This window comes from Spea bombifrons, chromosome 5 (genome assembly GCF_027358695.1).
Source record: "Spea bombifrons isolate aSpeBom1 chromosome 5, aSpeBom1.2.pri, whole genome shotgun sequence".
Taxonomy (NCBI): Eukaryota; Metazoa; Chordata; class Amphibia; order Anura; family Pelobatidae; genus Spea; species Spea bombifrons.
The window spans coordinates 72,274,495-72,297,172 of NC_071091.1; the positions used below are offsets into that span (position 1 = coordinate 72,274,495).

The following is a 22,678-nucleotide window of genomic DNA, read 5'->3' on the forward strand; positions in this document are numbered from 1 at the left end:
AGGAATGAGGGGGGAGGTAGAGTTATGTGAGGACTGTGCTAGTTTCCTGTTCTCCTGCTGCTAATAGCAGAGACGCTGCTCGCGATCAAAGTCCGGTAAGCAGCACGGCCCCAGCAGAATGAGGTCTGATTAGAAGACGACCTTGATTATAAGACAAGGGGTATTTTTCAGAGCATTTGCTCTGGAAAAAAACTTGTCTTATAATCGAGCAAATACGGTAATAACTGCTTCCAACTGTAACATCGTTTCGAAAGACCAATAATGGCTGCTTCAGGTGGTAGAACACAATCGATGATAGAGCACACGCTACAGAGACAACCTAAATCAGGGGCGTCCATTTATGCGGCCCGCAGGCCAAATGTGGCCCGTCGGACTGGCCGGTCCTGCTCACTCACGCGGTGGTCTGCCGCCCGGGTGCAAAGTTGAAAGCAGCCATTGTGCGGCTTTGAACACGTGACGATCAAGGGGGTGGGCCCTCAGAATGTGTTCCTCATGGCAAGGAGAGGGTCAACACATCGGAGGAGAGCAGGAAAAAAAAATGTAAGTATAAACAATGGACATGACAGAAGTGTAATTTCTGCTAGCTTTTGCTACTGTGGCTGCTTGTGTATGATAGGAGTATCATTGCTATACTAAATATATATGATTACTAACAGCAATCATACTCCTATCATGCCCAGGCAGCCAGTACATGCTGGATCCTGGGCATCATAGAAGTGTGATTGCTGTTAGCAAGAGACACTGCTGAGCAACACAGAGGGAAGTGTCAGGGCCCCTGCGGATGATTTTTTTCGTTTTTTTCCCCCTGGAATTTTGCCAAATTAACCCTGTATTAATATGTTAAAAAAAGCTAAAAGGCCATATTTTCTCTCAGTGAAAAATGAGTGCGGCCCACGCACACATACATTTCTGATGAAGTGGCCCACTGCAAAAAAAACTTGGACACCCCTGACCTAAATGGTATATGACAGCAACCTAGTACCCTGAGCCTAATACATTGATAAAAGTCGGAAAGCAGGAGCACTCACAGACTTATTATATTAATATGGCATTTTATTACAGTGTGTGGCTTGATTGACATAAACCTGTAGATTTGTGGGACATGAAATAATCAGCAGCCCCTTTTAGTTGTTGTTGTATTACATGCCCCACATGTTTATGTACTCCATGTCCGTCACATTTGTGATACGGACAGTCACGTTTTCTTTGAGCATTACCCAATGGTGTAAATGGTATTCCTTCTATAAATGAACAACCAGGTGATAAAGGAATGAGGTTAGTGGGCAGTTAATTTTTTGCAGAAACTAGATAAATGTATTGACAGCTCGGAGAAATGAAAAGTTCATCAGTGTTTCTCTGAATACCTTGCATATGATTCCCACCGCAAGGAACTAATAGGACTTAAAAAGAAAAAGGTGTCAACAAAGACAACCAATACCACTGATGAACGCTTGCCAAGTATGTATGTCGCTATGTGTACACAGGGGCTAGCTGAGTAGTTTGGCCACATGTACAGAAGCAAAGGTGTTATTGGATATCATGTTTAGTTTTCTAATCCTAGTTAATGCCAACACTTTATCCATCTCCCCAGGTAGATGGATGTAGAGTACAGTACATTAACATATAATGATGTTTACAGATTAACGAGAAACAATAGATATTCATTAACATCTGTGTATACTACCCGGAGAAGCTACTTCCTTTTCATAGGATAATGGTTATTATTCTCATTGCCTTTTTGTAAAGTTTAATTTTAGGAAGGAAAATTATTATCTAGTCTGTGTTGCCACCCTATTTCATAGACCTGAGATTCTGTTGTGTAAACAATATTAATCTTCAGAATTACTTTGACAAAAAGCACATGCCATTTCTTGACTACAGAAAACCCACCGATCTGACCGAGTAATATATTTAAGTAAAGGAGCCCAGGAACAGACTGGGGATTAAAATTGGCCTTTTCAGTCGTTGGCTACACTGGAAGGGGATTGGCCACATGAGTGGCAAAAAGGTACTTGTGAAACACATTGGGCTGAAGAAGACCATTCCAGGCAGGGCATCGACACAAGTGGACCAATTTTGGTAAAATATATGGCAAATTGTTTAAAATCTGTATAATCATTTTAAAATGGATTTAGTTACTGTCAAACTCTTTTGACTCAGGGGACAATAACATATAGTTTCCTTACGTCCTTCTTCCATAATACCACCTTAACTTTACATTAAGGATAACCCAGCTATAATCCACTAGTATGGGATAAGCGGGTGGACCGTTTTTTGCACTACGGTGCTATTTTTAATGATGCATCAAAATCATTAATTATTTATTACCTTTAATCGTATAGCAGGAAGAAATAGACAGACTTGTTGAGTCTAATGGCTCTTATCGTCTGTCAAATTCTACCATTGTAGGTCTCTATACTGATTTCAACTCAGTAAACATATATTACATAAAGCACTAGTCTTCCATAAGACACATCATAGACAGAAAAGTTGCATCTGTATATAAATTAGGTTAAAACTGTTGAATCAATTCATATATTTGTTGATCCAAGCAAAAAGGAAAGGTTTTAAAAAATGTTTTTGGCTTCGAAGCAGTATGAACCCTTAGAATTACAAAAGCCGTATGTGTACATTGGCAACCTTGTTTGCACTCACAATTGAATAAAAGAACATCGCAGTGCTGCCCCCCCCTCACTAACTTGGTCCTTAGACAGCTGTCCTGCTATTTAGGTCAATTCTCAGATCAATGTCACATTTTAGCCATTGTGCTTATTTGTTTTAAAAAGCTTGCATGTTTCAATTCAAGAAATATTTTTTTCTGAATCTTCCAACACCATTGGCTTGGTGAGTGCCAGATTTTTATGATGTCAAATCTACAGCTCCATGGAAACCAAAGATCAACCACAGCCCTATACCCCTTACCATACTAACAAGAAAGCTCGTCCCAACTCCTATTTATGCTATACTAATTGTATTTCATAGTAAATAAATCTAAAGAATCTGTTTATATATATATATATATATATATATATATATATATATATATATATATATATATATATATATATACAGCCCACAATTGGTGATTAAATCATATAAAGAATATTTAGAATTATATATTATCCCAGTCATATTTATAGTTACATCAATAGTAACATGCATGGGAATTGCCCATGTGGATTCCTTCTGTAAATGAACAACCTTGTGATAATAGAGAGCAATTTGAAAGCTGTTATTTCTTTTTTGTCGCAGAATCCAGATAAATTGCTTGACTGACGAGAAAAAAATCAAGACTTTATCTTAGTAAATGTAAAAGTAATCACCTAATAATTCCTAAGGATCCTTTCACCACATTTATATTTAAATGTGGCTTCCATGGACTGTTATTATGCACAGGATGAACACACGGTTGCAGATTTGGAAAACCAAATGAAAAATAAACAGGAGCCCAGGGCACGGAGCCTTCCATGACAGTGTCCTTTGCAGGATATGCGTTCTGCCACATGCATTGAAAAACTCTCTCCAATCACCAGTGCATCTCGCACTGCTCTTCCTCCCTGTCCTTCCCTCTTACCTCATGCAGAGTCTTTATGTCTGAGATGCCATGCTGCTACTGCAGGGTAACATAACAATGGTGCACCTGCTTTAACATGTCCCTGAGTAATGGGACAGGACACCCTATACCCTGACTGGGTACTCCCACCAAACTATACTTCCTCCTGCTGGGACACCAGCCGTTATCCCCTTTCAGAGCCAGACAGAAGCAACGTTGTGGAGAGAAGATGCCGCTGTACTGGAGCTGCTTTGGCGCTGTGGCTAGCCTAGCTTAGCATATTCAGCACATGTAGTGTCCTGTACATGTCAGAAAGGGAGGAGGCTGGCACCCAGGCCTCTCCAGGAGCCCACGGCATGGAGCCTTCCATGACAGTGTTCTTTGCAGGAGATGCGTTTTGCCAAATGCATCTTCTGCTGGGATTAAGTACGTACAAGGCATCCGGGTCCAGCCAGCTCTAGCAATTGCTGGGCAAGATTTCCAGGAGGTCTAACAAGACCTCCACCCTTAATCCCTTAATGGTTGCTCATTTGCTTGTCCAGTGATTGGCTGTTTTGAGGAGGCAAAACTGATGGGAACTGTGGAGTACAGAGAGGGCAGCTTAATAAAGTTGTTTATTTGAAAAAATTTAAATTAAAATCTAGTTAAAAAATGCATGTTAAAGTGTCAGCTTGCGAGCGGAGGGCACTCTTTACCTAATGTATGGGTTTGACAATGCTGTCAATGTTTGTCAATGCTAGTTTTGTCATACTCTTTGAATATGTGTATTGTATGAAGCGACACTTAATTAGTTGGCACTATATAAATAATAATAATAATTATTATTATTATGTAGCTGAGTACTTTAACATGCATTACATGCTTGGTGAGGCTGTACAGTACAATAGACTGTCTCTTTAAGTCTTTGCTGGTTGCAGGGATCGCAATTTCATTATGATATATCTGTGCAAATACTCAGATGCAATCATGTCAAACTATTTTAACATTTCTCTATATGTTAGCTGTATGGAAAAAAAAACGATATCATTTATAATTTGCTTATTCAAGTACTTCTTTTTCCTCATATAGGGACATTATAATGTTATTGTTAAGGTCAGCAAATGATTGATAGCAGCTCCTTACAAGAAATTATATTAATGTTTTAAACATCTCATTATTGAATTGCTATACACCATTCACACCTCGCATGCTTAAAAGGTTACAATTTGGTACTTTTTCCACAGTTATTTTATTTGAGTTGTCTCAAGTTATACTCTTCTATTCCCCTTGTGATCTTGTAGCACCATCAGAGTGGGAATATATTTAATATTACAGGATAACAAGTATATAACTTGTTGCGAATGGCAAGATACATTGATCTTTTTTTATATCAGCTCACGGTTTCTGTTAATAAAAAACATGCATTTTGATATTATCTATCCCACAAGCCTTACAGGATTGTTTCCACCCCAAAGTCATTTTTATTATAATTCAACGAATAGAATAACATGAAATACATGGAATATATTTGATCCTTCAGTAGACGCTGAGGTTCTTTATTATATTTTATACAAGTTTATAAAAGTTCCTAAGACAAAATACTTTCTGAAAGACAAATATCTATAAAATGAATATTGTCTTTATCGTGTACGAGTACCCCTTCTACATAATAAAAAAGGAACCATTATTTTTAAATTTTATTGTCCTTAACCAAATTCAGTTTTTCTAGATTTGTTGCATGGAAATACAAACAGGAGACATTTCTATCCACCATTGCTACTTTTACAGTCTTGGAATTGGCCAGCAGTATCCTTCATCTATGTCCCTGCAAGCTAATGAATATTTAAAAGATTGGATTTCTTAACAGCTTTTTATTGAAATACTTTTTATAGACAATAGAAAGGAATGATCACTGAAAAACAAGCAGCAAAATAATGTGTTGATTGATACAGTGCTAGAAGGTAGCATATACAAGCGAGATTGAAAGTGTCTCTGGAGATCGAACTCTTTACAAGCATGATAGCAGGTCTGGCAATGTTATCAATTACTCTGTGAAGTGCCGTTGAGAGCAAAGGGAATTAAAAAGAGAAAAGCCATTTTAACCTATAGAATATACGTGATGGGCTGCATGTAGATTAACCGGGGTATCTCATGTGAGTCATGCTCTTTTGGCATGATGGGGACTTCCAGTGTTGACGTTTGTACAATATATAACAAAACTGTCCATAAGGGGTCAGAGACACAGGTCAATACAATCAGAGCAAGGCAGCCAAGATGGGCAGGGGCAAATGCTCCTAAAAATGTTCAGGGTCACTGGGGCATCTAGGGTAAGACAGCATTTATACTCAGACTGGATCAGTTATGTGCATCTAATATCAGCCTTCTTTGTAAAACAATGTTTCAAATATTTGCCACATTGTATGCTTTCTGTTTGTTGCCTTCTTCTAGCTCTCCATAATAATGAACAGCTTGGCTAGGCTTACCATCCAGCCTAATGTTACAGCATTTGTTTTGCTGCAACCACCTTGGTCACCATTGTTTATAGGGATAGTGGCACCCCAAACTGAACATTGATTCCACAAGAAGCCCCACTTGGTTTCTGATCCATCAGCTTCCTTCTGATATCACAATCAAGTTGATTCTCAGCGATCCTTTGGGAAGTTCATGAGACTCACAGCTTAATAACACCTGGAGAAGTATGGGTTGACTACTTTTGTGGCAATAAAATAATTTGCCGTCATTAAAGATGCACAGAGCTTAACTTCAGATCTTTTAATATAAATATTACAATGCTCCCAGATGCTAAATTAATGGAAAATACACATCTGGAAACTTGGCATATTGTCTCCTCCTGCTTTTATGCAACTACCTTGACTGTAGAAAAAAAAAGTTACTTAAAATTTCAGAATTCTGTGTACTGTGCCAAAGGTAAGAAGATTAATTTCCTTTTCTTTGTGTGTCATTGGGTCAGTGTAGAAACGTGTATCAATTTCATGCTTTTTGGTTACCAGATTATATTTTCCTTGCAACTATATAACTTTTTTAATTACAGAAAAGACATCGTACCATAGCACTCAGCTGCTGGTAGCTATTGTTTATTCTAGTATTAATCCTGACATTATAAATACGCGTCCTCTGAGATGAACTAAGAATTTGGAGGGGGGGGGATGCATTTGTTTTTCTGTTCAGTTGTTCAGTGTTTTTGTTTACTTTCTACTTGAATATTCCTTACAGCTTATTACAGATATATACTTTATAAGGAAAAATGCTTTATGTGGTTTTGGGGTTTTTAGCAAGAGAAAGAAAAAAAATGGGTTAAAATTAAATGGGTTAAAATTAAAAAATTTAGGGGAGGTTTAAGATGAGAAAGGAGGGGGTTAAGCCTAGATGGGAAAGAGATGCCTACTTTTAACAACCCATTCAGTCCCTGTTAGTGTAATAAATATAAGTCAACTATTAATCTCCAAGGACAACAGTTGGCTCCCAACACAATGGGATTCCTCGAGTAAACCAGTTTCAAGGAATTACACTAGTGGCGAAACCCAAATGTCCAGGAACTCACAATACATCAAAGGGCTATCTCTCTACCAGGTGGGAACAATAAACAGGAGATACAATCTACAATCTCCTACAACAAAAGGACTGCAGGAGACAATACCAACATTCCAGAGACCCACCCTGAATTTGCCCTGAGGACCATCAACTTCACTATGGGGGCAATCTAACTTCATGGACAAGAGCGGTCTCTACAGGCAGCTGGTGCAGGTACAAGATTGTGCCTTCCTAAGGATGAGTGGACACAAACTAAGAAGATGATTGGCTGGGACTGTTTGGGCATGGTGGCTATAAAGGTGTGAGCAACAAAGACAGAGAGAGAACCAGAAAGAAAGAAGGAAGGATAACATCAAAGTGACAGGGACATCCCATCCTTACATGCGCACATAGAGTCATTAGCATAGTGTAGTTAGAGTCATAGAGCCTTGTATTTCAGACGCTTCTCTATATACTCATATATATGTATTTGTTATGTTAATAAACCCATTGTTTTAAGCCACTGGTGTAAGTGGAGTTTCATACGAGGAATCTGTAGTAGTTAAAGGAAAGCCAGACGGGTGAAGGTTATATATCCCGGGATTCAAAGGGGCTTTTCTACAGTTAGTTAGAAAATAATTTAGGTATGGGCCAGCCTACAATATTATTGTTATTATTATTATATTTTATTTATATAGTGCCAACAATTTACGCAGCCCTTAATACAATATATTCAAAGGGTTACGACAAGACGAGAATTGACAGACTAAGACAAACCGATACAGTAGGCGGAGAGAGCCCTGATCGCAAGCTTACAATATGACCTATTTCAAATAGATCACTATTATAACAATTGCTGTGCTAATTGTAGATTTTTAGATATGACACCTTAGTGTATCTCTACACAACATCCATTTACCTCTTTATGACCCATGTTTGTGTAGACAATACCATGCATCCTAATACCGCAGACAAAATTAATGGTAAAATTACTAAAATGTTTGCACGAATCCCGGTGCACAAGAGCGTATAGATTTCCTTATCATTGAAAATCATTTTTCAGTGTTCTATATAAAAAGTCTATCTCGATTAGCTGCAGAGGTGCTAGGGGTTAACATTCCCTTATCATTAGAGCGCATCGCTCATTAGATTTTGATAATGAGGACATCTTAATGCATATCACATTATCTCAGACCGTCACCACCAAAGTACCTCTGCGCTGATTGCTAATGTATTAATTTTGTTGGTACCAATAGGATCGGCTCATAGACTATTGAAATTAATATTATTTTCAGTATGCTGAAAATAAAACTTTCCTTCAATATAACCGGCACAACGCTAACATTCAAAGTAAATCATAGTTATAGAAGGACATTCTTGGTGTACTGGTTGCTTTTCCATTTAGAGACAAAATTCTTTGAATGGTTTAAATAAAGCAGTAATGGTTTAAAACATCCAGTAATCTGACCCTTCTGTTCTGTAATGGTGAAGATCATAAGACATCGGCTATCAAAACGTTTTACATTTTTTCTTTCAGGAAAAGTGGGTTATATTTTTATTATTTCTACGAAATAAAGGTATTTGGATTAAAATAAGACATAGAAAACGTCCTACAATGAGGTGCAATCTCAATATTAGTGTCATGTTTTTGAAAATATACAAAACTATTAAATGTACTATGAACATAACTGGCAAGTATTAGTTTATTGCTGTAAAACAAAGTGATTAACCTTGGCCCATTTTCTAGTTTGCATGCAGGCAATTTCAGAATAATTTGACAACCTTTTGGGAAATTAGCCAGCCATAGCCAAAGGGACAATAAATAAGTAATGGTGCAACTACTCTAAAAGACACATACATTAAAACTATTTATCTCAAATATATATATATAAAAAGGACAAGATATTAAGCACTAGCAATACTTTTTAAGAAAGCTGGAGTTTTATCCACAATGTAAACCCATCATGCAATGGCGAATAACTATAGTCAAAGAAAGTAGCACTTATATGTACATATAAAATTATGTTCACAATTAAATGTTATAAGGCAGTATTAAAACAATTATATATATATATATATATATATATATATACACACACACAGATTATTTTCCTTTTAAACCGTAATTTACTTTCTTTCCCTTTGTATGTCCATCACTAACCACATTAAATTTGTCATTCTACAAAGAAACATGTTTTTCTTTTTAAATCCATATAACAATCTGTACACCTCATCACACCAAAGCAAATATACTCAAAAAAACAGTCGAAATCAATTATTTTTTGGCAACAGACAGAACAGAATCTATCTAAAAAGCACCAACCTATAAAACAAGCTGCGGTTGTTGAGTTACAAGATGCCCCATATGATTTTGGATGTCAATTCACTTCTTGTGCCTCAGCTACTAAATATTAGATTGTAACCTCACGGGAATAGAACTTATTTGTGCTTTGTCTGTTCTATCACATAGCAAAAGCAATTGCTTTTTTCATATAGTACAAGTTGCTATCTTTCATATTGTCCCCAGAATACATTGAGTTTATGTTTAGTATTCTCCAATTTCGTCTTTCTGAACTAGCTAGATTGTGGTTCAGTTTCAACATATTGCTCATTGATTTCCTGCACATTGGTGGAAGGTGGCAGCGGCAGCCATAATATTGTCGTTTAGACGGCATTAATCTGACACAAATCAATCAAAAGAAAAAAATAACAACTTTATTTTATGCTGTAAGTATGTATTCATGGTTTGCACTGATATATGCTTGTCATATATTTGATTATATGATCTTAAGGAAATACAAAAATGTAATTCCAGCACCTTGGGTATTTTAATGTTCTGTTTGTTGAAGAAAAACAACATCAAAACATACACTGCTTCCAGTGTCGGCACTGATAAGCTGAGATATTTGCCAAAATAACTGGAAATGTAGAATTCAGAATTCCAATCTAACTGTTCTTGTGCAAAATGAATGCTGACACAGTTACAATTAACTTTAACAGTTACACAATTAAATAAAATGTGAATCAAGCGCGCTTCATCATCAGCAAAATGGGAAGATAAGATATATTAATCAAAATGTATAGCAAAATGGACCCTTTGCAATTGATATTTGTAGATATCAATACACTGGGAAACCATAATGGACGAAGTACAGCACTGTTGTTGTTATCTATTATCCTCGATTAGAATGGTTCTTCGCGGATATGTATCAATTTCAACAAAGATGTACTGATATTCATATTTGCCACTTTCCGGATTCTGTAGAAACAAATCATGTTACAATAAACAGAGCACCGATCATACAGTTACTATGGTATAAGTAAAAATACGTACCTCTTTCACGTCTACGTGTACCGTTCCTTGCTTCCTTGGTTCTGAGCCTTGAATATAAAACTTCAACCGCATACATTTCATACCATCTTTTATATACTCCACGTGACTAAAACAAACGGAGGAATACTTGAAAAAAGAAAAGTGTTTAAGAATAGTGTAACACGGCTGCATTTTACTGTAGACGCCAAAACTATACAAAAAATAAAAACAAAAAAAACAAGATACATCTCACCTTCCCCAACAAGGAAAGCTAATATGTAGTGGTGGGATAGACCTACAAATGGGCCATTTGTCTTAAGGCAGACTGCCAGAGGATTATAAGAACATCATGAGGCTTAAGTTAACTAACCAGTTTGTGTTTTGTCTCTATTTTATTATTATTTGTATATATAGTATCAATGATTTGTCCAGCTCTTTTTACTAATGACAAATGCAAATTCAAAGAGACTAACTAAAAAAGAGGGCCCTGTTCAAAAATCTACAGGGACTGGGGATGCAGAGAAATAAAAAGGTATAAAAGAGGTGGGATTGCTATTTGTAAAGATGGACTAGGCAGGTGGTATTGGCCCTTAATGGAAAAAAAACATTTAAACCACAACTTTTGTGTAGTGTTGCTAAGTGTCAAATAACAGTTTTTTTTTTTTTTCTTTCAACTACAGTGTAAAGGACTTACAGATCCAGACAGCCCCGACTTATGTAGCGCTTACATAAGTAGATCCGGAAAAATCTTGCAAACAATATACGAAGTTACATAAAACTCGGCTTACGTATAGAGTTGCGGAACGTTCGGGGACTTTCTGTTTATAACTAGAACCAAAGTAGCTAATGATGAGTAGCTTTACGACTGATGTATGGAATATATAATACTATGGTAATAACTGTACAGGGATCATTAGAACTACTTTACTATATAAAATGTCTCAAGTTGCTAGTGACTTAATTATTTATGATCATGATTTAAAAGTTCTACCTAACATGCTGTCTCCTCCCGCGTCTTGTAGTCTCTCCATAGCCTTTGATGGGCTCTCCAAACACCCCGATAACCTGGTAGAAATAAACAGCAAATGCAAAAGTAGTTTAATTCCAGTTGAAAACCCTTTTTCCATTTTGTTAGATTTTTTTTGCTAATCGGCCGTGCTTCGTTTCTCTTCTCCAATTCTGAGCATTTAGATGAACAAACAAGCATTTCCAAGAGACCATTATTTGAGTACAGATTTTTTGTATATACTATTACATTGTTGCATTTATGATTATCCCTTTATGGTTTGCCCCCTGGTGATTTGCATTTCTTGGAGCAGATATTGGAATACGTGTTAAGTGGTAGCAGCATTATGAGCGAAGATAAAAACCACGCTGCTCTGGACATTTTTTTCTCCCTTGGGTAATTGATTTGGTGCACAGTGGTTATCATCCAAGAGACTCCCATAACATTAGCATCATGGGGACCCCCTTAACATTGAATCCATATAAAAGTACTTAATAAGCACTTTCTTATGAATTAATTTAACCATGTCAAGAAAAATAATACTCACCCTAAGGAGAAGCTGCAGATACAGAGCATTATGATGGGTAAAGCATATGATGACTAGAGCAACCATTTAAAGGAATAGCCATATTGTATTTTTTTGGCACATGTTTTTGTATGAGAACCAAAAGTACTTCCACTCCTGCTTGATCTGCGCTGTATTTTAAGTGAAGGACTGCCTGTAGTTGCTTGTGACCACCATCTTCGGTTTGGTGGCTCCTTGCTTTACATCGAGGTAGTCAGCTGCTGCTGGTAAACTTAAATAGCGGTGTTTCTGAATTAAACCTTGCTCTACATGTACTGAAGGGCATCAGTAAGGCGTACGCCCTATGATCTCAAACCAAAGTTTCTCAGGGTTTACCCATTAAACTGCCCTTTTTTGTTTATGCTGCTGAATGTCAGTATAATCGAATCATTATTATTTTATAATAACGTAAGTGCCAAGAAATTACGCAGCGCTGTACGAAGAGGGACAGTTAGCACATACATAAGAAATATACATTAATAAATAGACACATTGCCTATGAGCTTGCTATCTAGCCTTATGGTACGTTTACACAAACTTCCAGGCTTTGAGGGCCCCGCTTGTGAGTTTACAGTCTAAAGGATTTTTCTTTACACTTACCTCTGGATGAGATCGACACTTTTCCAAAGCATCACCATAGATTTTACTGGGACTCGAAGAAGAGAAAAGCTCTTTAAAGACAACATAAAACAATCCCCCTGCACGAAGACAAAAAAAAGAGAAAATTATAAGTTTAACATTTTCAATGGCAGAGTGAATCGCCACGTTATTCTATTCAACTGTTCTTTTCATACAAGCAGATCATTAAAAACACAAGCACACCTTATACATTTTATAATTCTCTAACCTGTAACTCCAATCCCTACAAGGACCACAATAAAATAGGTGAAGTCTTTGCCAGCTTGTGTAACTGCAATAAAGAAAAAAAAGATGAAATTAAAACATAGTCTTGTTATACTTCGATTGATCTAAAAGATGGCAGAGAGAAAATGAAATACTGGGGGCAATCATGAATCTGCAAGAAGCATTTCCAGTACCATCTGGTTCTCAACCTATAGAAAGTGTAGAACACCAGGACCTTCTTAGAAAGACCATGTCTGTTTAATAGATTAGGATATAACTTCAATTACCCATTTCAACTGAATTGAACCAGATCGCTTATTAAATTTGACATCCTGATCTATGCCAAAAACCTAATTATGATAAAATGGCAGTAATGCTTGTTTATGATTAGCAAATCAATTTAATAAATACTGACAAAGACAGAAACAATATATCTCAAGTGAAAATCTAACTTTTAATTCTGTTATGAAGAGATAAAATCAGTTAAATCCACTTGTAATAATAAGGGGGGGGGGAATCAAGCAGTCTGTGCTGAACAGGGTTAAGTAGAGTATACAGCCGCCCTGATTTCTTTACCTAAATTAGATAGAAGGTAAAGGACAGAGACTAATGTACGTTCAACAAAAAAAAAAAATTCTTCCATTGTCCCCAACTGTAGCCTCAGGCAAATCAATAGTAACTGACCCCCCTATACATATTGAATCTTATGCCTTTTGGCATCCAAAAATACAGTGTAGCTGTGCTTATTCTCTTTGACATTACAAATGTTGTGGTTATTCTAATAATGCCAATTGAAAATAATCAGGTAAGGCTGAAAATAATCTTACTCTAAAAAAAAATAAAATAAAAAAAAAATAAATATATATATATATATATATTTTGTCAAAAAAATATAAAAAAAACTACTAGAGGAAGCAAAAAAGCTATAGATACTACCGTATTTGCTAAATTATCAGATGACCCTGATTATAAGACGACCTCCAAAATTTAAATATGAATTTAGGAAAAAACTGAAAAAGCCTACTAGTTTTACTAGTAAATATTAATTCACATGTAAACAATTTTTTTATATTTAATAAAAGCTATGATTGAGAAAAATTATGTTTTGTTTTTATTTCTATTTGCCACTCTGCCCCCAGTAATGCCTTATACCCCCTATATGCCTTATACACCCCTATACGCCACTGTGCCTCCAAAAAACAATTATACCCCCCCCCCCCCGCTTACCTTTGCATCCCTAGACTTGTCCCCGTGCTTCAGACTCCCTGGTGTCTAGTGGGGCAGCCGACAGAGGTCTGTGCGATGCACGCAGACAACCTCCGCTGCTGCTGGCTGATACTTCCACCGGGGCTTCTATGACCGAGCACCGGAAGGTCATGTCATGTTACAGAAGTCCCGGCAGAAGTGTCTGCACGCATCCTGCAAACGTTCACCGGCTGCCAGAGAGTAGGATCGGGGTCCCCTGCAGCGCTGCGGGGAATCTGGATCTTAGTCTTGCAGTCAGACCTCTATTTGAGGTTTGATTAGAAGACGACCTTGAATATAAGACGAGGGATATTTTTAAGAGCATTTGCCTTATAATCGAGCAGATACCATAATTTCTTTCTCTATTAGTGTTAGGAAATCTACTCTGTCGCTCTTAATACGGTTTGTGACAAAAGTGTCAAAAATGTATCTTACGCCAAGAAAAGAAGAGGAAAATCAAAATCAAAGTAGGATTTAATAATAAATCAATGGTCACTGAAAAGGATAATGGTACATTAATTTCCTGATTGTAAGCTCCTTTGAGTAATGCTCTCCAAGCCTTTTGTTCCGTTAAGTCCAAATTGTTATGTTATGCACTACTTGATACGTCCTATGTACCCACTGTACAGCTCTGCGGCATGTGATGGCGCTATATAATTCAATCATCATAGAACACCAAAGTTTCCAACAGATGAACACTCACAGTTTGATTACACATACACATGGATCTTAGAATGAGGGCAACACACCGTGCCAGTGTGACTATTAACACACCGTGCCACTTAACACACCATGCCAGTGGGATTTAATGCCATTTGAAATACCTTTCTGGGCAGCGGTTTGTGGGGATGCCCCATCGCTCCTGGTCTGCACGGACACACGTTTGTCGTTGTGCTTCGAGTCTCTGAGCTGCAGCAAGCAGCTGCCCGTGCATATACTGTGCTTTCCGGTGATCAGGACGCAGGCTTGACCGATAACTGGCGTGTTCCTATGCGGGCTTCCCAAGCACGCTAAGCCGCCAAGGGCAGCCTTCTTACTGGAAACCCCAATGCATTTAACAGTGTGCGCCAGCAGCCTGTGCCTACACACAAGTGATCTCCACAAACACGGGGGCAGCATTGTGCAAACACAACTGACAGCTATCCCACCTAGGGATATTCACACAGACATAAACGAGTAACTATGGTTACGCTTCTTTGCATATATATATGCTTTTTGTTTAGAGAATAAAAAATAACCCTGGGTCACACATAAACCTCCACATTGCACCGAAGGCCTCCTGAGTCCCTGTAACCTCAGAGCGTCCACCAGGATTGCTGTCAGCGCAGCGATATATCCCGTGGGAACTGTAGTTCGAGTCTGCTTCTGTTCTGTACATACCAACAGTGTACATAGGCCAAAGGACTACAGTTCCCAAAGTGCATTGCGGAAAGGCGGGCTAGCCGGGTCACAAGTGCGTGTTGCTTGACGTGCCGTCGCTTTTAGCTAGCGTGGTGTGAGGTGACATTTGTGTGTAAAGGAGAGCACAGGGTGGGCATCTACACACCAATATAAGCTACAAATGTGCATCGCGGGGGACATCGATTTAATACAAGCGGCTAGTCACAGCCTGGGCTGTAATTAATAGTAATTGTGTACGGTATTCGGGGTTTGTAACACAACCTGGTGACCTGCGAGCGTTTATAATATATATGGCTACTTAATAACATGGTGGATGAGAATTACTGTGCAGAGAAAACTTTATAATGAAGTATCCTCATATATTTCTCTTCACAATAACAGAAAAGGTCTGGAACCTTCTTATCTGGTGATACCCCTTGGTGGCCATCAGATAATTATCAGCCAGGGTGTATTTCCCCCGCGTGTACAGCTTGAGGTAGTTGTACATGGTGGATGGTGATGACCACAGGCTCCGCCTCTTCCATGTGCACTCGGTATCCCATGGATACCAGATGTCCAAGCTGTAAACATACATGCAGGGATAGGACGTCGGTGGAACCATCTGGTAAAATAAATGATTTTTAGGGTGCTTTTGCCACCCATTTCACAAACTGCTGAACGTATTAAATAGTATTGAGAACTGTTGTGCATCCGGTTATATTTCTTTTCGTGTGCAGTGTCAGAAAACTGGTTTTGCATAGTTTGCAGACTATATCCTTAACATGGATCTGGCTACTGCCTCTGATTTTTGGTCTCATTTATTGTACATACAGAGGCTAGTGATCAGGTATTGCAGAGCTAGTTATTCGTTACATTCTCACCCCGATGGATAAATTAATGCAAAAAATCAGCGAGCCCTCACTCTGTTAAATTATTCATTGTGCAGGGCCAGCTGATCTTTTTTTCTGGAGAAACCTGCCTGTGTTGGCCCTTCATGATGAATTATGTCATGAGGGAGTTGAAACCACAACTCGCCTTCAAACTCTGGTTTTAGTGAATAAGACCCCTTTTTTGCCTTTCAAACAGTATAAAGCTGTGGTCGTGTTGTTAGTGTTTTTTTTTCTTCAGCAGAGCAGTGACCGTTCTTTCTTGATGATTTTGTAGTTATTTGGTCAATAACCTTTATAGAAGCTGCCGCTACATATCAAACTAAATGAAAGAGTAAGCTAATAGCAACCATTATGGATCAGACATGTTATGGCATCCCATTAATTCTATAAAAAATGATATCCAATCAGCCTCTTCCATTAGTGGGTCTTTTTCTTACTTAAGTGAATGTTTCTGAAAATTAGCATTTCTCCGTTCATAAGTGAATCAGCGGGTAGATCTCCAGTTCTCTGTCTGTGTAGTGACCATGAGATGTTAGTTCGGTTCACGGTAACTAATACTGAAATAGAAATATATTATTTATCCAGTAACTTTATTTAAGACATGTTTTATAAGTTATGTTTTTGTATCTTACATGTCTGTTTTATCTTTTGATCACCTTTAACAAATACTTCACTTTAAACACAGATACATTGTTGGATGCCTGTGGTTTTGCTTGGCTACTGCAGCAGCCTTGCAGTTCTGTTGGTCCCTAAATCATATCGCTAGCAAAGCAAATTATGAGCTAAGTAGAAAGAGCAATTCACGTGCTGACTTCAGTGCTTTTGCCACTTTGCACTAGAATTAGTGCTGACTTAAGGGCTTTTGCTGCTTTGCACCAGAATTAGTGCTGACTTAAGTGTTTTTGACGCTTTACACCAGAATTAGTGCCGACTTCAGGGCTTTTGCCGCTTTGCACCTCCTTGAGCAGCAAGGAGTAGCTTGCTGCTCAATTGTAACAATTGTGGAGAACGTTCCTTATTGGTTTGTAAGGTTGTTACAGCATTTCTGATTACTTGTAACTAGCCAAGGCAGCCTTAATCAGGGGGAGCCGCATGGCCAGTTGGAGAGGTTGTGGATCTCCCGCTATCCGGCCCAAAATAACAGGAGTGCAAAGTCTGTTCATACAGGCCTTAACTTCAATGCTCCTTCACACTTTGTGCTGCTGATGGAGGCTGAGCACCAGCATATGATGTTGTGTATTACTGTTCTGTATATATACCTCCTACAAGGACTACATCAGACATTTTTTCATAATTTATTTTAGGGCAAAACCTCTAGTTTTTCATCAACACGAAAAAATATTTGTGAGAAAAGTAAGCATTTGACTGTGCTTACACACGGTGTGTTTTAAATAAAATTGTGTTCCTGAGTAGAGTTTATTTGATAAAGACAGTTGCCTACTAGACCGTCTTACCCTACTAGCCGACCTCTAATATGTGGGTAACACAAAATATTTTGTATTATATTTCTATATCATCATATCTTATTCTTCATCTTTATTGATAAATATTGGTGACAAAACGAGGCATTCTACTGGGCAATTTAAAACCCATTCCTGATTAGTTTAAGACAGTTGTCCATTTACGCTACCAGCCAAACCTCTAGTTTGTGGACAAGTCATTTTTTTTTTATGAATTGGGGAAATTCAGCCCTGCTCCACGGGTTTGTGTGCCCATCATTTGCCATTACCTGCCCAGGTTGAGTGCCCTACTATTACCAGGGCCGGCGAAGTAGGTGACAGCCTAGGGCGCAGATCTACGTGGGGGGCAGTCCACTGCATTGAAAGCGCCCCCACAGAGGAGATCGTGCATCTCCCTCCTACCGGCCCTCACCACTCCTTTGTGATTCTGCTGACGTTAGCGTAAGACATCATATACCTGCGCTCTGCCCATTGGCGGATCCGGTGGGGGAGTGCAACTGGGAAATTGATCCCCCTCTGATAAAGACAAAAGAGGGGAGGTGGGTTCACACAACATCCCGCGGGGTAGAGCAGCAGATCGCAGGGTGCCGTAGGCTGTCACCTACTGCGATAGCTGAGGCTTCTTGGGGTAAGTGAGCTGCTTTTGTCTGCCCGGGTATGTTAGTGTGCGTGTCTGAGTATGTTAGTGTTAATATGTGTGTCTGGTTGTATTAGTTTAGTACCTGGGTATGTTAGTGTAGGTGTCAAGTGTCTGTGTGTTTTAGCGGTTAAATATTTTTAAGCATGTTATGCATCTTTATTATTAATGTAATTCCTGGGTCTTAAATATGATGGTTTACATATATACATATATACTAATACTTATTAATGCAAAAATGTAATACAATATCACAATTTTAATACCTATTTCACATATTTTAGGTGGTTTTTTTTGGGAGGGAGTCCTTGATTTTTCATCGTTATGGCTTCTGGACGTGGATGGATTCGCCAACAACACATTGACCAGCTCCATAGACAAATAGCCGAGAGAGTAACAAAGCCAGTACCTCCTTTTCCTTTATCTTCAAAGCAGGCACAACAACAAATGAGGTATATATACAGCTTAAGACATTAAATGTATGCCCATTGTGTTTGGAATTGCAGAAAGAGCAGTCATTTTGCCCTAACTCAGGGCAGTATGGCGGCATGGAGGATCGGGGGGAGAGGATGTCACCGGACGTGCTGACATTTTCACCTTAGTGCAAAATGATGGCTCTTCCGGTGACATGCTCTCCCTCGATCCCCCAATCGGGGAGAAGAACGTCACCGGAAGGCCCGTGATTTGGGTGGAAGTTTACCTTTGGGCAGAATTGTGGTGCTTTACCCTATTGGAAAGCTGCTAAAGTAGGTGAAAACCAGTTAATATGCTCAAACACCCACCTCATAGTCTTCAGGACTTATACTGCATTAAATTTAATTTCCGTCGCCTAATATAAAATAAGGCAACGATTAAGATCAATTTTATCGGTTAGCATGGGCTGGCCTTATGATTGTTATTCAAACTGAATTTTTAATCCTACAGTATCATGTAAAATAATTTTTTGTCTTAGGCATACAACTACAATCTCATTTAGGTTGTTGCAACATTAAAATAACCTTTTGTCCTTAAAAATGCAATTAATTTAATTGTTCGTAAAGGCCTGTGCTGATGATCGCTTCAGGGTTCTATATACACGTGCCAAGTGTCAGCATCCAATTTCGATAATGGTTTTCTTTTGTTTCAGAGGTCAGTAGGGCAATTTCTTAGCGGTTTTGCTCACAGTTAACAAATCATTGGAAAAGAGAAAATTACAAATTGTAGTGGTGATTTTTATATACTGGGATGTACAAAAATACAGAGATAAATTCTACCAGCATTTTTTTCTTGTAACTTTGGTTGTATTGCTTTGTATATTGTTTGATTAATCTAAGCCTACTTTTATTTTTTTCAAATGTATTTTATATATATCACTGATTAAATAAAAGGGTGACTGACATTTTAATGTTCCTGACAACCGCACCAAAGATGTATGCATATTAATGAACTGTGAGTATATTAATATGCCTTCTTAAAAATAAAAAAACACTTACGGAGAACCTTAATGTGAGTGCTTTCTGCGCATGCAAGCTCACTGCATTCACCGAGCCAGTGCTGGAGCTGACTGGTGGTTAGAATATCGTAGGCAAGGAGTTGTGTTGGTACGCAGAGGGGCAAATGCATATGGCGGGATTCCGCAGAGTCCCTCCATGCATTTGCAAAGGACATCATGTTACCTACACGCAACTATTAGGATGGCTTCCAGCTGGCTCCACGCCGAGCACAGCGCCCTGCAGCTCCACATCCGGTGCCCAATGGAGTAATGTAAACAAATTAACGTCACTCCGTTTTGAAAGTGGCGACAATTTCAACATTGGCGCCTTTTTCTTCCTGTTTCCTATATAAAAAACCCATCATAGAACCACAATACCTTGCTCTCTATGTCCACCATAGCATATCCTGTCTTAGTGAGTTCTGTTGCTTCTGTGTTTGACCCAGCTTGATCCTAACTATCCTGAATTCTGGTCTCCTGACCTCGCTTGTTACACAGCTTCCATGGTCAAAGACTCCCAGCTCAAAACCTGTTTGCGCTACCTGTGTGTGCACACTAGGAGTAAGTCCTCGGTATTTGAAAACCATCACATTGTCCCACGGTCGCTCAAACCGGCTGGAGGGTGAAGAACTCTTCTGAGAGCGACAAGCTTTCTTCTGTGGGGGACATTGTCCTACCCTTCACCAGCATCTCGTCTGCTACGCTGTGATTGACGCATGATAAAAGGTTTCTCTTTAAATTAAATCTTTAGGTATCCTTTTTTTTGTTCATATGCATGGCAATGCTATCCAAAAATACATGTTAAAAAATCAAATCACAAAACCCACCGCAAAATCCATGACTTGTGTACATAAATGTATGTATAGTCAGAAACTTGTTTTGCCACCAAAATTGCAAATATAGATTTTTTTCACCTATTGATGTCACTTTTTGCCACAGATCTCAGATTTCCTTGGTTATATATGTCCTTACTTAATCATAATCTGCTTTTTGTCAGAGTTTTACAATTTAATATAGGTGGAATTCAGTTTTACCTCCATGTATTTTCTCATTTTTCAGTGCTTAGTAATATAATGCTAAAAAAAGTGTCATCTGATATGTTTCAAGAGAAAAAAAACCCTTTTATTTGTTTGCAAATAGATTGTAATGAAGACCTCTACTGCAAAGAAAATAACATTATGTATCTTGGCAAAAGGAAGGGTAATTAGAGAAGGCCGTCCAATAAAGAGCTGATGTGTATAATGATGGCCCCGGATTCCCAGGGAGGAGGGGAATCCATCACCTGGGGAGTCATGAATCAACATTATTGTGCTTCAGCATTTCATTCAACTGATCTCACTAATGAGATCTCCTACTAGCAAGACAGTTTTCTTTGAGTCCTTGAGTTGTATTTGGCTACAAATATAATCTCATCAACCAGAAGCATTTATCCTTTATCGTATGATAGTTTCCTCAACACCACACACTGCTTAGCAGTGTTTTGTATTGTATTACATTTTCTGCTATTATGGTAAAAACAATATATATATATAATATTGTGCCCTAGCATAGTTTAGCAGGTAAAAAGAAGTGCTAACTAGACTTGGCTGCCGGCCAACTCTTCGTGTTCCTCTTCGTGGGGAAAAAAATATTTGTATTCCACGAATATTCCCCCTTTCCCGTGTTCGGTTCGGGCGAATATTAGTGTACATTCTTCGTGTTCGTTTTTTTCTTCGTTTTTGTAGAAGGGGTTAATACGGGGTTAACGCGATACGCACTATGCAGCAGCTTTGGCGCCAGGACTTTAAAGGTCCGTACGAGCAACTCTACTGGTTGCCGGCAGGGGCCTCCTCTGCTATCAACCAATGAAGTACACCTGTACTTCATTGGTTGATGGCAGATGAGCCCCCTGCTGGCAACCAATAGAGTTGCTCGTACAGACTTTTTAAATCCTGGTGCCGCAACTTAGCCAGGGGAGACCACTGGTCTCCCCACTCCAAGAGTCAAAGGTCCCTACGAACGACCAATAGAGTCGGTCGTACGGTCCTTTAACTCTTGGAGCAGGTAGACCATGGCCTCCCCAGGCCAAGTTCCGCCGTCAGGAGTTAAAGGGCCATGCGGGCGAACCATAATTGGTTCTCTATTATGTTCTGTAAATTCAAATTGTTATGTGATAGACTTTGTCTTGTTTTCCTGTTGTACAACACTGTAAGATATGATGGCGCTGTAAAAATCAAGAAATAATTGTTACTATTATTATTTGTATTGTTCATACACAAAACAAATGCAACTATATATTTGGAACCTATGAATGGGCAGGCTTACATCTTTGTAAGCTAAAATATATTAAACCATATCTTATTATATTCTTTTACACCATATTTTATTAATATATTCATAAAGTGTGTTGCTCGTTGCTGAGACATAAAATATCCAAACCTTCCATAGCCTGTCTCTTAAATCAAAGCAATGGAGTGCCTTGTCTGTCTTTATCGATGAGCTTCTGATCCCTGCAAAAGGCAGCAATAGCAGAGTTAACAAACCTGATTATTTCATGTCTTCCTATCCTGTCAAGCAAGGCTGGTTGCAGTGTTTCTTACTGCAAAAATAACCATCAATCAGCCCCAGAATATGACCTTGTGGGTCACATCTGACATGCTGTTAAGAGTTTTATGATTCCGCTGCAGCTGGAAAGTCTATTGGTGAATGGACCATGTGGAAATGAGCTGACTGAGAAGCAGGAGTGGACAACAGGGATTTTCCAAGTGATGGAAATGGGAAAGTAAATGATGTTGTTTTAATGAACCTGCTTTTTCCCCTGACCTC

At 38.5% G+C, this 22,678-nt stretch overlaps 2 protein-coding genes across 2 annotated transcripts in view; one reads left to right on the forward strand and one right to left on the reverse strand.

Moving 5' to 3' along the window:
* Positions 1 to 9,220: 9,220 nt before the first annotated feature.
* TIMM21 (translocase of inner mitochondrial membrane 21) lies at positions 9,221 to 15,332 on the reverse strand. Its single transcript, XM_053468363.1, has 6 exons — positions 14,860 to 15,332; positions 12,795 to 12,857; positions 12,548 to 12,645; positions 11,368 to 11,441; positions 10,398 to 10,503; positions 9,221 to 10,322 (listed from the first exon to the last, which is right to left on the reverse strand). Exons 1-6 carry the CDS (start codon positions 15,152 to 15,154, stop codon positions 10,230 to 10,232), a joined length of 729 nt encoding a protein of 242 aa, XP_053324338.1. The 5' UTR covers positions 15,155 to 15,332; the 3' UTR covers positions 9,221 to 10,229.
* Positions 15,333 to 16,024: 692 nt separating this feature from the next.
* Positions 16,025 to 22,678, forward strand: part of FBXO15 (F-box protein 15) — a 42,070-nt gene continuing 35,416 nt past the window's right edge. The window contains exons 1-2 of the mRNA XM_053468367.1: positions 16,025 to 16,040; positions 18,687 to 18,854. Of these exons, the coding sequence (XP_053324342.1) occupies positions 18,727 to 18,854 (128 nt within the window). The 5' untranslated portion in view covers positions 16,025 to 16,040; positions 18,687 to 18,726. The remainder of the gene's footprint in view (positions 16,041 to 18,686; positions 18,855 to 22,678) is intronic.

What these genes read in the sequence shown, in the direction of transcription:
- TIMM21 (XM_053468363.1), bottom strand. Translation starts at nt 15,154, where the DNA reads ATGCTGCCCCCGTGTTTGTGGAGATCACTTGTGTGTAGGCACAGGCTG. An exon ending in TGTAGGGATTGGAGTTACAG is followed by an intron (nt 12,646 to 12,794) that starts GTTAGAGAATTA and finishes GTCTTCGTGCAG; the next exon opens with GGGGATTGTTTTATGTTGTC. An exon ending in TACACGTAGACGTGAAAGAG is followed by an intron (nt 10,323 to 10,397) that starts GTACGTATTTTT and finishes TTGTTTCTACAG; the next exon opens with AATCCGGAAAGTGGCAAATA.